Genomic DNA, 16994 nt, shown 5'->3' with positions numbered 1-16994 from the left:
GTTTACAACCGCTTTGATATTTTAATGAATGACTAGTAGGGCCTGGTACACTATTTACTAGCTTTCTTGCGAACTTTACAGGATTTGGAGCAAAATCCTCCTTGCTGTTGTCGTGTCTCAATGTACATGGTACAACCCTTTGTTTCTTTATACTGTGACCGAAAACAGTGAGTAACTTTGAACCACGAAGGTACGAATGGTACGAGAGACTTTCGTACGCGTATTTACATGTTTATTTGCGTATTAAAATGTGTCGTAATATCAAGATCCATGGGTGAAAATGTACACGTGGCGGTCCTCTAGTGCTTTGAGTCAGCATTCACACTGCTTTTATAGAGTGTGGCCAATGGTTACAATGACGTCAGTCTGGTAACCCAGGAACAGATTTGCGCGTTGTCGTATTTCGTCCATGAACACAGCTATTGTTTAACCTGGACGGCGATGTTCTCTTGTCTTTTAGTACCGTGCGTGAAGAATCTCTGTCAAGCTAGCAGGTCGGGAGTCTTTGGCTAAAAATAGCTTCTAATCAGCATATTGTGGAATTCTCCGCATTGACGTCAGAGGTTAGGATGTAAACTCTTAGTTGATTGGACTATAACCGGTCTTTTGCTCACATGGTCTTGATTGACCAATAGCGTTACTCCACATTTATTTGGACCGCGTGGTATGCGCAGTGGGTCATCATCGTCTGGATATAGTCCCCCATCCTATCACGGGGAAACTGGCTGTCAGGGTAGCTCATATAGCTTGAATTTGCACTCCGATTTTGTCCTACTTCTTAGCAACAAGACTGAAAAGTGAGAACCATATTGGAGATAAGGTACTGAGGCACCGTGCGACTTGGATATACCGGGTGTGAGGGGAGTCAGAGGACGACAGCGACCGGGGGAAACCACCATACCCCGTACTCTTTTCTTTGATTTCTAGGTTTCTTTGCCTTAGATAAGGCTACATAGACTCTACAATGGAGCACGCACATATGAAAAGTGTTGATGAAATTTTACAGTATTTTAATGTGAACGAATCTCAGGGACTCAGTCCAGAACAAGTGAAGTCACAACAGGAGAAGTACGGGCCAAACGGTAAGTTTGCATTTGCTTGACACTGCGATCGCGAGCTGTATCGAGCGTTTGCCGGTGCCAACTGGCCACCTTTCGGCAATATATACACCCATCTATCATTGTCCAGAGCAGCGACGAAAGATGAGCAAGCATATCGTGCGGCTTTCTGCTTTCTCGAATATGGCTGCGAAAATTTTTCGGATTATTCACATACCGACTAACATTTGTGTTTTCCATTTTCTTTTACAGAATTACCGGCCGAAGAAGGTAAATATCGAAATATTTTTGGTTTTTAATTTTGTGTCAAACAGATTTTTAAAAACCTATAAACATGTTATGAGATGTGACAATAGATTGAGGCCGTACTTCCCTGAAAACCTTGTTTCAACTGTGCATGCAGAAACACTACAATTTTGTTCGCGTTGTCTTTATTATGCAATTAACGGGACTTATTTTTATGATGGGCAAAAAATATCTTGCATGATTTGTAAAGAGGACTCTAAATTGAAATGTTGTGAAAAAATGGATAAAAATATAAATTTTTATCCATATCTAGGTAAATCACTATGGCAGCTCGTCTTAGAACAATTTGATGACCTTCTGGTGAAAATCCTGCTTTTGGCAGCCATAATAAGTTTTGTAAGTATCTATTTTTTTCTTCATAAAAGTAAAATACATTTTAATTATTTTGTGAAATGCTCATTAATATTATTCCAGTCAATTTGAGTGGCTATTTTAAAAATTTTCTCGGTGTTTATGTTGCATTTGTTTTTACATAATGGTCACACAGTCCAGGGGTTGATGTTTGTATGGTTTTGAAAAATTTAACGTTATTTGGCAGGATGAAAATATTTTTTCCAAATTTTTAAAAAGGGAAGGTATGCACGACGCACAAAGCACTAAAATTTCCACTTACTAAGATCAAAGTGCAGGTGCCCCAGTGATGCAAAATATTCTCTGTGGAATAACTGTTCACAGTTGTTGCTGTTCGTGCTGATGATGCATCCATATTGTGATATATATATATATATATATATATATATATATATATATATATATATATATATACAAAATAATGAAATAAAGGTCTTTAAATCTGAGATTCTTGAAAAAGTTCTCACTGCAATCAGGACAATAAAGCAACAAACTTTTTTGGTGTGTGCCACAGATATTTTATGTGTTACAGTCATACATCTTTTTTAGGCCCATTTTCAAACAAGAAACTGCCATACCGACACTACAATTTCTGTTCGAACAAATGTTAATGAATTTTCATATTAATTGTTATCACATGGTCAAAGACTACACAGATAATGTTTCAGCAGTCAGACAATAGCTTGCTCTAACAATGGGACCTTCATGAATTAGAGATAAAGGAATGAATTTACCTTAAATCCCCCAGTGTCTTGATAATATGAGCAAAATGAACTGAAATTACTAGAGGATCCTTTGAAGTATTTGTTACTGTACACCCAAGGATTTCTGTTGTCCTATTTGTGGAACACTCTGTATTCTTGGTATAATGTGATGCCAAAGAGGTTAGGGATTTGCTGTGATCTGCCCTCGGCGAAATAAAAGAGTATTAAACTGGTATACAGTGTCACAAAATGATTAAATGGAGTATTGTGTAGGTGCTGGTCCAATATTAATCGCAAGTATGAAATTATGTGTCATTATACTGTTCATTCAAAGTCTTAACAAGAGGAATTGGTTTAGGGCAATGCCCTATTCCATCTGACCTTCAGATTGTTCACTTTAAATGCAATTTTGTTTGTCATCTCACATTATTACAGACTTAAAGTATCCTGCAGCAGGTCTGGCAAATGGCTTAAGAGACTAACATTGGTCTGACAAAAGTCTTCTTATTCCATTAGACACAAATCCTCACAGTCTTTTTATGGATGCTAATGCTTCAATTTTATTATCCTCACCTTAAGGGCATGCCCTCTGAATTATGTGCAAGCCACACATGACTGAACATGTGTATGTTTTCTTTTGTGTATGTTTATGTATGATGGCATTCCCTTTCACATTATTTTTTTGTCTTCAAATATTTTTCGCACACGTAGCATGTTGACAAAATGGTCCTCTGAAATTTTTTTCTTGAAGATGAACCTTTTCTAAGGTGCCTGTCCTTTAATACCGGCTGTATAAAGCCAATACTATGCCTATACTGTGGCATCTATGACAATGGATGACAGTGACATGTCAACGGTATAATACCCTATTTATTTTTAGCAATGGATAATTGACCTCGACCATTTTGAAAAAAAGGTACTGGTGTTTTCATATACATGAGGGCAATAATGATCTTTGCTCTACTGAAGGCCAGTCATCTTTTTTCACATCATATTGAATTAGATGTTTTCACAAATTACTTTTGGACCTAGATTTTTATAAAATAACAGTCTACCTATCTGGTTTGTAAGTTTTTGTAATAATTTGTTATGTCCAACAGATTTGATTTTTACCAGTCAGCACTGAACCTTTTTACTGTCTTCTGTGTTATCAGGGCAATGACAGATATAGCTGAACCAATTGGTATCTGTTCTCTCAGTCGAAATAATCAATAACGGTTTAGCCTTTATGAATAGCATAAGCGTTGATGTGTAATGTCTCTTTTGTTGAACAGATATTTTTTCTTGAAAAGAGATAAAATTTGTGGGTTAGACCCTTGATAAGATAAAGAAAGAGAAGAAAGACACTTTCAAACAGCTGGTGTCGTAGCTGTGACCTTAGATTGCTCTTATTTTCACAGCCCATCTCAGTTTTGTATAGACAACAGATATCTGTTTCTTCAGATGTTTCAGTCTGTATTCGTTTGACGTCACCTGATTCGCTGCCCAGTAGTTGGTCAATCAATACAAGACATAGCGGGAGAATGGCTTTCTTAAACACTTGCTGGAGTGGGCGTAAAGAAATATTGAAAGATTTATGGCCAATTCTTCCCTGTACGCTTTATCATACTTTATGCGGTAGCTGGAGAGTAGTTTCTTCAGCCTTGCAGAAAACAAAATGCATGCAACTCTGTCATTCTGCCACCTTTGAAGTGGTATTTTCGTGTAGCTATCAAATTTCGTGCTTCTTGCAGATTCTGAGATGCAATTCATACTGAGTGCGGCAAGGAACCTTACAGGGTTGAGCGTAGGCAAGGCTTTTTTTTAGAAACAGTGTAATGAGCAGTAAATAGAATTTGATGGGAAAGACACAACCACTGAAGTATTTTGCTACACCACAACCAATTGTGTTACTCTCTAAAATTGTCTGAAATTTGTAATATACAGTGTGTAGAATTCAGAAAATAGCTATTTTTGGTATCTATATACATACCATTCATCTAGCAAGCCTGAGTGTGTTCTTTTCTTCTTCATGGCCAAAATTTTCTCAAGTTAATTAAACATGACACTTTTGAGCAAAATAAGAACGAGAGAGCAGACTGGGATTTCAGTGGACTTTTCACGTGACACTGCCTTTATCGGTAAGTTCTGCTGCGAATGTTTGAGCCAATAAAATCAATGAAACTTCAATACTGTCATTTTTGTGGCAAAGTGTCCATTTATCATAAAATACTTACATCACATGCAGTAAAAAGACAGCCTTTTCAGGCCATAAGCATAACTTAGTGGTGTGTGAATATATTCATATTATAAATCTGAGTTCACAGGTGTAGTGTTTGTATATTAGCTATTCAGAAAGATTGAAATGTTGAAAGATTTTCAGGAACCACACACAAGCTGGCTTTGATGGGCATAGGTGTCATATTGTGTGTCTTTAGTTGGCAACATTGCAGCACATCTTGGAATGTTGTACTGTGTTTTTGTTAGTGATTGTGGTAATAACAAACCGTGTCATGATACCTTTTGTGGACAAAAGAAGGGATGAACCTAGTTTATGTTTATTGTCAGTTATTTTGTAGCTGTACTTCATTTGCATTGTTTGGTTCACATCATTCAGAAACAGTCCTACAATAGCAATACGCCATTGAATGTTCAGCTTCACTGCACCAGATGGATTAGTACAGACTTTAAACAAGGTCTGTGGAGATCACTGAATTCCCAACGTTGCGCATGTCTGCAAACTGCAAAGGTCATAGCTTGGATGTCAAATCTTCAGTATTTCCCCTTCATTTTGAGTTTGCATTGCAGGGGAGAAAAACACTTACATAGGCATGTTCTGTCCTTTCTGTCTATTTATACAACAAATGAGGCACTGGTAAGAAACCTGTATTTTAGAACTGCCGGACTGAATAATCCTTGTTTGATTAAGATGTAATACCCTGGAAGGTATATTTGTTTTGGCACTATACTGCAATGCATACTCGCCCCTAGCTATAATTTTATCCCAATTCTCTGTTATGGTAACAAAAGGTACATACCACTACACTTGATGAAAGTCTAGAATACCACCATAGTGTTCGGTGAAGCTTAAGGAGGTCCCTACATCTTCATCAGGTCACTGGTTTCTTAGCTCCATGTTCCAAGGCACTGCTGAATGAGATATGTATTACGTGTTCATGATATCGAGCATGGTGTTTTCTTTGCAGTGAAAAAAACTTCAATATTAGAATTCAATTTTTTTGCGTGTCATGTAATTTATGGGAATGTAACATGTCATAAAATGTGCAGGTACATAGTACAGAAGTATAGACCTTTAAATTAGTGTCCAAATTGTATCACTGGTAGTGCAGACATCTTCTGTAAAAGACAAAATGCAGATGAAATAAATATCAAATATTCTGAGTGACAATGTAAACCAGTGTTTGATGTAAACATGACAGTTGTTTGAAATCCAGAAATATTTGCTGTAACAAGAAATGAAGTTGACAGAATATGTACCGGTATTTGTACATTTTATTAAACAAACATACACACTCAACTGTATTTTCACCTCCAGACAGTGGTTTGAAATTACTCATTGGTTGTACAGAAATGGCAAAAAATATGCTGAAATAATCTCTGTTTTTAGTGATACATCCTTTGTCTGGCATGTTATTCATTTGCCATGAAGACTTTTACGACAAGGAGGGTGTTTTCATGGCAGCCTTGGTTGCATTCATGTGTATAATAAATATGGCCTTGTCAGAGGTACCAGTGAAATGCTACTAGAGCTGTTTTGCCATGGAACCGCAGTAATAAATCTCCTTTGCATTTCCTCATTTCAAAAGCATTGTCCTTGTCTGTCCTATGTCCTCCAACTATAGGATATACACATGTCATAGGGCATTCTGTTCATATGCTGTGTTGTGAGAGGTTGATTTGATTTAAAACAAACATCCTTTCTAAATGTTAAAGATAGAATAGTTTAGGACTGCAGAAGGAGTTACAATGTAGATCTATAAGAAGTGAAAGCATCCATGGTGTAACTTTCATAAATTTTTGCCCATGATGGCTGAAACAGCTGTAAGTTTTTGTAACAAGAATCATGAGCAATGCCACAAGTATGACCTTACATTACACCCAGGATTGGAGGAGGTGTCATTATTTATGTATCAAAGTCATGGCTATCAAGTTCCAATGTATTGCCCTGGTGTCAGTGTTGTAATATTTATATAGAAGGGCCGTCAATCAGAGTGCTCAGTTAAACGTTCTATCCTCCAAGGGTGCAGTACAAAGGCCAACAGTACAGAACAAAGGGCAAATCTCATCACCCTTTAAACTTGATAGTAATGACTGTCATGAGTGGAAGATAATAGTGGTTTGATTTTTAGGTCAAGCTCTTTGGGATGGGCGAGTGAAATGAGAGTCAGATTCCATTCCTATCAGTGACAGGACGCAACCCCATCTTTCATTTGAACACCAAACCGCAGAAGGTTTTGGCATTCAGATAGCAATCATTCATGTGGGTTGTGTTTGTTTGACATTGTATCATGCATTCCAGTGGCTAGAATTTACTGAAGTTGAGTTTTACAATATTTACAGTGATGATACCCTCAATACAAGTAGTTCCATTCAAACAATGTAATAAAAGTGAAATATTGTAGGGCTTCCTAATGAGATTCTCATGAAGAGGAAGCATTTGTTACCGTATACTACTGTCTAGTCCATGGCATTTACTGTTCTAAAAGTCGCTTTGGAGTGGTTTTGAAAATGTCTTGCCACTTGAATTATCAGTCCTCGGTACATGCTTATTGGTTTTGATCTGACTCTGAGTTCAGACCCTTGCAGTCTACGCTTTACCCAATGCATTAAGGTTAGGGGTTACTTTTTACATCTTTCATGCTGAAAAAGTTTATGAAGTAAATTGCTAGCATTGAATTTGTGACAAGAAAATATTGACTCCTGCATGCATTGGAGGGCTCTAGACTCACAAGTTGAAACCATTCCCCCCAAATCTTGAAGACAAATATGATTCACTGATGAGTCAACCAAATATTCCCTGGTTGAAGGATATTTTGCTCTCATTTGTCCACTTTGTCAAAAAAAAATCTGCCATCTTAATGTATAGTTGATTGACCAGGGTGCCTTTGTTGTGTTATAATTACTGTGTCCCTGGCAAAAGACTAATTTTCATGTCAATAAATAGAGTACCAGCAGCTACCCTCATGTGTTGGTAATAAGAGTGATCTCAATTCGACCAATGAAGAGATTATGGATTTGAAACTCCGGTCCAAGCAGAAACAGTACCATATCATGAAGGGAGGTTAACTCCTAACATACATTAAGAATGTGTGTGTGTGTGTGTGTGTGTGTGTGTGTGTGTGTATCCATGTAGATTTTGCCCCATGTAGATTTTGCCATTGTGTTCATAAAAGTCCCATAAATTTCTTCACAAATTTAGAAAACAGTTGAGTTATTTCATTTTGTGGACATGATTGATCTGTACATATATATTGAAACATGAGTGAAGTAACACGCACGCAAATGTTTATGCAGAGAGAGCAGTTATGTATTTTCCAAAAGAAGTGCACATTAATATTGGATTGATAACCATAATAGCTAACCTCTGAGTAGCAGCATGTACCATTGTAAGAAGCAGTACGCTAAAGTGTGACCAGCATTATTTGAAAGACACTAAGCATCATCAAAGCCATCATAGAAGCAATGGTGGAATAAAGGAAGTCAGATCTTTATTTTAGGCACAATGTGTAAATTAATGAACGTATTAACATTGTTAACAATGGTGAGAAAATATCATAAAATGTACAGGTATATGTAGAGCATCTGTGCAAGTCCATTACTACTCAGGTTATATTCTGAAAACAAATGTAATCCATGGGAGACATAAAGATTAGATGTCTCCCTCATTGTCTTTGATTGTGCAGTAAAAACCCAAAGAAGTGATAGCCAAATTAATAAAAAGCTAACAGTAATATTCCTGGGACTTTCATGATTAAAATGTCAATGAAAATCTTGGACTAAATGGCCTTAAGTAATTGCGGCATCATTTGTGACAATGGATTATCAATACATCATCATTCTGTACAAGGAATGAAAGGGAATAATATGTAATAATGCAGTACCATTATAGTCAGAGAATGCCTCAGTAACTTGTATGATTGACAGCCATTTAGATAATGGGGAACATGTGCCTTACCATTTAACGTCATCTGATAGACACATGACGTGTTTTATGAAATCCATAGCATCATTCCAATTATATTTGGAACATGAATACTCTGAATGTGTAAAAGTGTTGTTCTGAGTTTATACTGGGCATGATACTGTTCAAACATTGAGCCATATTGGAAATTATGCAACAATACATGTCGGTAGATTATGCCATGGATGTCACTTTGATATGTAGACAAGGTCATAGTGCTAAAGGTCAATAATTCACGGTTTGTTTGTTTGAAATTTATCCTCTTGTAGCTAGGCGAGTGTAAATTCAGTTGCCAGTGTTTGTTATTTTGTCTCTCTCAGAATCATAAAACAGGAAGATATGTCTGTTTACATCATACTGTGGTGAAATGAAACCCCTTTGAACACAAGTAGAAACACCAATGAGTAAATGATTTAACCTATAAATCGTGATTAATTATATTCACTGAAAGTATCAAAACTCTTCCTGTATTTTGTACATATTGACAGAGGTAATGATAGCAGTATAGATTTGTGAATGATGTCTGTGTTGAATAAACATTTTGTATGGGTGTGACATGCAAACTGCTTGTCCTGGGGTGTGAAATTTAAATGTTGTTTTTAACCCCACTGGTGTCATGGCCCTGTTTCAGATACAACTGTGGCATGGAATTTATATTCTCAGTCTCTGGTCCTCAGGGCAACTTTGCAGAAATCCCTGATGAATACCATTCATTGTTCACATTTACATTATGCTGTAGGAACCAATTTCTGGAGAGAGTGTATTTTCAATTTTCACAGAGGCAATTTTACAAAACAGCTGTGTTTTCAAATAGTTTTCTTGACTACTTAAATGTAACGTTATTTAATTTAGGATATGAGAACTACTGTTCTTGCTCTCTGAAATAGTTTCAATGTTAACTTTCAGATCTGCTTCCTGTAAATGTTTAATGCTTCACTGCGGAACAGCCTGTGCATATTTATTATTTATTTTTCTCTGAATTTCCGTACACAAGGGTGTCATTAGTCTTGGATACAGGGCACATGTAGATGCATCATTGGGTTGCAGGAGACGTGTACATGAGAGTATCACTCACAGAAAGACTGCCATCAATTCTTCAAAATTTAGATTTTTATATTCAAAATGTTCATGTGCAGTACATTTATAAAATGCCGATCAGAAAATATCAAGTCTTGTGTGAAAGAATCGCTAACAGAATATTATATCATGTTTTTCGGTCAGTTATTTTTTGGTTCTGTTCAAAACGATTTCAAAAAGTGTATGATCCACTTGGCAGGAGATGCCGTAATACATATGTAGCCAAGAATCTGTGTCCATCTGGACCAGGAATGTGGCGTTTTCCAAACAGAGTTCAAATTCAACCGTTATATTGAACTGGCATTCCTTTCTAAATGCATACTGTCTTTATCAAGTAGTCTTATCAGAATGCCAGGATTGATATTTCACATATTAGTCATTGCTAGGACTGAGAGTACATGCATGTTGTACAAGTGAATTATGGAAGTTCAGTTGAAAGATCCCAGTACTGCAAGTATTACTTCAGTCTCAGTCTCAGGCCATTCATCATGAATTTTTCTTCCGTCACAAGTGTGTTTTATAAAGTTCAGCCATTTGTAATTACTGATCACCGGTAATATTGAAATTTGAAGCAGTGGCCATATTTGATGCTAATTAATTATTGATCAGTGGGAAAATTAAGCTGCAGGCTGTAATCCCCATTCACTGTAGAGATAGACCAAATTCACCACATATAACACAAAAGGATTATATTAATAGATTGTGGTCGTCAACTAATGAATGATCGGCAAGCTTTATGTTGTGCTGTCATTGAACTGCCTGTAATTGAAATGTATCATTGAAGCTACATGACATTTTATAACTTGTCAGCCGCTCACCATGGATAGTAAAGTTCTAAAGAGGAACTGATCCCGTATTCAACTTTTAATAACCCAATCAAAAGTTCAGCTGTTGAATATCATCCATGATTTTCATTGTACACTCTAGTCAGTGCAAATATTTGTCATTACAATGTTATGTTGCAGTGTACATTTGTAAACCAATATGTACAATACACAAGCCCAGACCTAGCCCCTGTATTTGTGCTTCATTTCAGCTATCATCAGCTATATCACAGTCTGTTGAAGCACTTTTGATCATGTTTGCGAAAATTGGCATAATATTCAATGTACTGTGAAAAAAAGGTTGCTTTGTGACAGATGTTAACAGATCAAGTCAGTTGAATTCACTACATTTTATCAATGCCATAGCAGGACTAGTCCATGAAAATTTTCTGCATCCTTTAGGGCCTAGGGGTTTTCAGTTTGTCAGTGTTATCAAATCATACAAGTTTGGCTTTTAAGGACTAGTGTTTCTTGAACTTTACAGTAATGACCAATTCTAGCAGGAAGAGGGTTACAAAAAATTTTCAATGTTCCCAGCATTCAGTACTTTAAATGAGTTGTTGCCATGGTTCTGTTAGTAAACAAATCCCTCATGTAATTATAAATTTTCGGTGTCATTTTCAAATAAAATTTGCATCAAGATTTAAAAATGCTTTATATAGCTGTCCCAGACTCCTTTGTACCAAGAATCATTTCTATGAACTTAAGATTGTCATGTTTGCTCACTGTATCATACGTATGCCATAACCCCGTTTTGGAGATGTTGTATGATGGGCTTCTTATTCTTGTCCATAAAATGTGTTAAACTTCTAAATCTTTGCCTTTCAAACACAACGTATCATGTACAGTGTGCAGCGTAGTTTTTGGATTGTGGTTTGAACACTTTAAGTTGAAGACTGAAATTCAGCATTATTTTTGGAAGTAGCATAAGAAACCCTGTTCTATACATTGAACGAAAGTAATAGCAAAATACATGAAAAGTAACACTAACAGCTAATGGAGGTATGAGAAACTGAGGCAGATACCCTTACTGTATTTCAGCCATGTACTGTGGTTTAAACATAAGGCTCCCATGGAGCTGCAGTTAAGTGTTGAGTATACATGTACCTTTGCTCAGGGAACAGTTACTATGAGTTAATGGATTTTGATCAGAGATATTGATTTCATATCACACAATATCAGCCTTCTATTATACTAAACACCTGTCTTTTTAGCTTCCATTTATTGTTCACATGTACTCCTAACATTGAATATTAAACTGCAAATTTGCTTTTTTTTGTGTGCCTACATTTCTTCAAACTCCATCATTTGTGAATTTATGTATTTTTGCTTTGCCTCTCTCCACAGATTTTAGCCATATTTGAAGAGGAAGAGGATAAAGTTACAGCATTTGTGGAACCTTTTGTTATTTTGTTAATTTTGATTGCAAATGCAATCGTTGGTGTTTGGCAGGTAAGTTCAATACAGTCATCTTTTGTATGTCAACACTATAAATCCTAGTTATCCTGGAAGAGCAACCCACAATATTGGTGACAACATATGTCTGCGGTCATTAATGTTATTTTTGGCGTCAGATTCCTGTAGACCAAACCATCTAAATGAGAAGTGCTGCTAAAGCCGCAGGGTTTGAGATCAAATGTGACAACTGCCATGAATTGGCAAGGTTAGAGGGCACTCCAGTTTACGCAAATGCAAATTTATCAGACCCACCCACCCAACCATCCACCCTTTCTGCGATCTATTGGAAAAGACTACTGTGCAAATGTAGATACAACTACATTGATATCAGTGTATATCCTGCTAATAGGCATATTTACATGTTCCCAGAGTTCAATGAGGTTAATTATACATTGTGTAGTTCTCTATTTCTGTAGAATTGTACATGTTGGTTTTTTGTTGTGTTCTAAGTGTGTGCAATGGTCAGTTTTCTTTTCCATAAATGTACATGTACATAATAGTGTCATGTCCACTGTGTCAGAGCTGATTTGTTCATAGATATTCTCTTAAAGTCTCACATATCACCAGAATATGATTTCAATATTGGTCAACTGTGAAACAGATTCAGGAAGAGATGTAGAACATTAAGCACTGTGGTGATCTTTGTGATGTGGTGAAATTTATGATAAAGCTGTGTGTTTCAAAATAATAAAATGTAAAAAGTACTGCAAACTCAGTTTCTCTTTGTGTGACATGCAAAAAATAATCATGAAGGTGCAATTGAGCAGTGTCATAATTATATTCATTGTATAAGCCCTTTGGAAGCTATATTATGTTCAATTTGTCTTTCAAGGCCACCAAAAATCACTCCATTATGGCTAAAAGATAACCACTTTATTAAGGTTTCAGTAAAACTGTTTTCATATCATTTGTTCCAAGCCATTCTGTCATATGTTCAGATTATTATGACTATCTTTTAGGTGATTTGCATCATGATCTTCATGAATAATTAAGTATAGTGAAAAAGACGAAACTTCTCCTGATCAAATTTATGTGGACTAAAATGAATCGAGCATTTGAAGGAGAAATATCCCTTGGTCAGTATATTAACCATGTGTTCTTACTAACGGGACTCATGATTTTGTAAATAACCAAGGGCTAAGCACTGTAGATACCATTTGAAAATCGTTTCATTTTCCCAAACCGATAAGTTACTATTACCCTCAAGAAAGTCATACAGCATGGTCTTTCAACAGTTGTACACCCTGTGTAACAGGTCTGAATGGTAGGATTTAGTCTCCAGAGAAATGTTGCATTGTCCAATTAAAGGCCATATTGTTGCAGTTCAGACCGTATTGAACAAAATTGGGTACTGAGCCAGCCAGCAGACAGTACAACAAAGCGTATTGTGCTGTCAGTGGCAGTCTTTTGATAATTACATTGGTTCCTACAGTCTGCCTGTACCAACAGCGCAGTATTCTAGCTACTGGTGTGTTTTGAGCAAGGCACACGCACTGCTGCCATGCAGAAAGTTCTATCCAAAAGAATCTGTTTTGATTGGTTACAAGATTTTAAACTTAGAGTAATTTGATAAGTGGGGAACACTGTCAAACGGTTGTCAGATACATAGGTCCGGTATCCTATCAGCAGTCCGGGTCATTTCCAAAATTGGTGATAGTGTGTTGAACTCTATCTTGCTATAAACTCCCCAGCGCACCATTCACATAACTTTTTCGTGTATTGTCGTAGATCTGTGTAAATAATATTGTCATTTGTGAAAGAGGGGTTTTACCAAAACACTTGGCGTTGCACATTTCATGGGAATACAGATGTCGTTTGTGAAATAACATTCGGGCCGTATTCTGTCATAATCTCGAACAGTTGTGTGGCCACTCTGTCAACACACATTTTTAAAATCGCGTACCATTTTTAGTCTGCGTCGGACAACCACAACTTAGGTATCATTTTAAAGCTCTGACATTGCTCTTACTTTTAGCAGAATGCCATACACGTACCTACACAAATAATCTTGAAAACAGTATTTCTAATAGAGATAATGAACATCTACTACATGATTCTTGGTACTTTAGAGAAATCCATGCACTGGCAGTAGAAATGAATTGTAAATATCTTGACTATTTTTGCCATTTCAGAACTCGTTGATGGCCATGATCTTGTGCAGAGCACGTGGATCATGTTGACAGTAGAAATTTGTCAAACTTCATAAGACAGAGGCTTAATAAGCGGCCGAAAACTGCCAATCACTCTTGGGTTGATTTGTGACCCTGGCGTGACCTCTACTTTATTGATGACATATTCTTGTTGATGATTGGCTTATAGTTGGAATACATTATCATAATGAGTCGCCAATTTTGGAAAAGACCTGGGCTGATCAGTATCATTCAGATTGTCACAATGCTGACCACTACATTCTCATGCAATATTTCACTTTCTTTGCCAAATATTGACAAAATTGTTTGCCTGGTCCTTTTACATGAGTGGCATGAACAGCCATCTTCAACACTGTCATCATTCAGCAAGCTTTATAGTGTACAACGTAGGTCATCAACAACATAAACCATGATGACATTGCTCGGATGTTTGTTTGTCTTTGACAGGTTCATTTTTGTGTCTCATGTTTGAATTGGCCAATTGAATTTGGTGTGTGAATAATAATGGCCATCCTTTTTCAAAAATTCACTTTTGCTACAGTATATGATTGTCCAGAAATATTCCATGGATTGTCTCTAATCTACTCCAAAACTTATGAAAGTAATGGTATCCAGAACAGAAATGTGTATGTCCAGTATTGTATTACACCAGAATTTCAAGTATTCCAATCACTTTCACCATGGCTGTATTTGCCATTTCCAATGATTGACAGGCCAGGCGTTTGTAAAAGTCTGTCCTTTGAAAGGCATATGGCCGTGCAAGTCATGAACATGCTTTTGTTTTAAAATCCATATGGAAGGGATATCTTTTCAAGGCAGCTTTTGCCAGGGTAGTATATGGCATGGTAAACAAAGCTGAGCAACTTCATATTTTGACCAATATTCTTTCAGTAATTTACGAACAGGATATATATAGGAGGATGTATTTCTATTGTGGATTCTTCATGGTGCAGTTCAATACATGTAGCTTTGATACAGGCCATCATTTTGAAGAAGGACATAAGACTTGAAGTACTTTTATGTAAGTTCCCAGGCACCGATATCAGTACCCTTTTCCTTTCTGAGCCTCTCAGAGCAGTGGTCAGCAGCCGTGTTTTAATAGGGTTCTATTTCCAATCAAGATGCATGGTATGATACAAATGGTCAAATGCTCGACACTGCCATTAGCGCACGACACCACTCACTGTTGACGTCATCTGGTGCCAGGCGTTACGCTATAGCTGCTGCTCAAGCGTAAAACTTACAAAAAAACATTGTGAGAACGATCAGAAAAAGTATGGGTCTCCAAATATATCCCTGTATTCAAAGGGAGACCAGATTAATCATTTGTGATTATGAAATGTAAAAGGTCATAGAGTTTAATGAACTCAGGAAGAAAAGGGCAAAATATCATCACCCAGGGATGAGTTTCTGCGACAGCTAAAAATGTCCCCAATGTAAATACTTTTTGACTGCAGTCTGTAATTAGAGCCACATGCACAGTTGGTGTCGCTGGTAGAAAATTAAGTTTGTCTGACAGAAGGCAAATATTAAAGTGTGTGAGTTCCAACCTGGAGAAAATTAGTTTCATTCGGTGTGCATGAACTGTATCAGTACGTACGCTCTCTAACCATCTCTCTGTCAATAATCGGCTAATAGCAGCTAACACTCACATGGTACATGTGTACTTGCTTTACAAGCTGCACCAACTGATGTACACTTCTAAAAAACGCACGCCTAAAGATCATGCAATATTGTGAACATTACTCATCCTCCACTGGCTTAGCCCTATTCAAAGTATTTGCTTTGATTATTTCATTATAATTAATTCCCCTGGAACATTTTGTGTTTCAATATTAGCACTGTAACTGCCAGTGCCTTTTATCACAAAGCTTTGACAGCATCCATGGCTTCTCTCACGTAACCACTCACCATTTCAGTCCATCATTCCGATCATAAAGAGAGAAAATTTTGAACAGTCACATTACACAGGTGAAAGTACACATACTTCTGCCATGTAATGTAAATTTGCTTTACTATTTCTAAATTAGTGTTATTGCCTTTAATTTAATCCAAATGTGTTTTTAACATGAACTTTCCAAATATGGAGAGAGAAGCTATATTTAATAATCTGACAGTTAGTTTCTGTGCATCAAGTTATATCTTCAAATTACTGACAAAAAAGGAGGATATGGCAACGGTGTTTTATAAGATAATTGCAAAATTTCAACTTGCCCACATTTTCTGAATTACGCCAGTTATCATATTCATTATACCAAATGTACTGAAGAAAGTATGCAGTGGATGAGGAATGGCGCACTCCATTTGCAATGCAAATTTCTGTATAAATCTCATGGAAACCCCATAAACTGGACAGGTAAAAATATCTCTCAATGGTAGAGTTACGTTTTGCCACTTGCACAGATAAGGTCTTCAATGTGTGCCATCATTCACCGTGAAAGAAAAGCATTGATTGGTAGAGGAGTCGTTACAGGGTGATGAAAGATCCAATGGACAGTTTCATTACAGCAGTGGCTCACAACGTGGCAGTATGTAAGAAATGTCGCCAGCATTCCTGAAATGATTGTACATAACAGACTGCCTGGTAGCGGTTTATCAATCCCAAGAGATAGGAGTGGGCACATATATGCTTGAAATTAGTCCTAAGTTGTTTCAAAAGCGCCGTTGTATTGTTCTAAAATGCGATGAAAGTTCTCAGTGATAAGTCAAGTATGTCAGCAGTGGTGCAGAGCCATCTTGCAAGAGGTTTTCGTATTTTCACCCACTTAAGCTAATTCCAGGATTACAGAAAATAGGGGCCTTTATGAGGAGTTTTCCCCAATATTAATCAGGAGAGCAGGTTCTCTCAATACAAACTTATTTCAGCCATTCATTTTGTGACATCA

At 36.8% G+C, this 16994-nt stretch overlaps 1 protein-coding gene across 2 annotated transcripts in view; it reads left to right on the top strand.

The window, feature by feature from the left end:
* The first annotated feature begins 644 nt into the window (after positions 1-644).
* The window catches only part of LOC139145705 (calcium-transporting ATPase sarcoplasmic/endoplasmic reticulum type-like), a 77446-nt gene continuing 61096 nt past the window's right edge, over positions 645-16994 (top strand). For both annotated transcript variants that reach the window (XM_070717017.1, XM_070717016.1), the window contains exons 1-4: positions 645-1082; positions 1311-1328; positions 1618-1700; positions 11849-11953. In XM_070717017.1, the coding sequence (XP_070573118.1) occupies positions 965-1082; positions 1311-1328; positions 1618-1700; positions 11849-11953 (324 nt within the window). In that variant the 5' untranslated portion in view covers positions 645-964. The remainder of the gene's footprint in view (positions 1083-1310; positions 1329-1617; positions 1701-11848; positions 11954-16994) is intronic.

This window comes from Ptychodera flava, chromosome 12 (assembly GCF_041260155.1).
Source record: "Ptychodera flava strain L36383 chromosome 12, AS_Pfla_20210202, whole genome shotgun sequence".
Classification (NCBI taxonomy): domain Eukaryota; kingdom Metazoa; phylum Hemichordata; class Enteropneusta; family Ptychoderidae; genus Ptychodera; species Ptychodera flava.
Note: the sequence above shows the minus strand (reverse complement) of the source record. Positions and strands in the feature narration are given on the sequence as shown.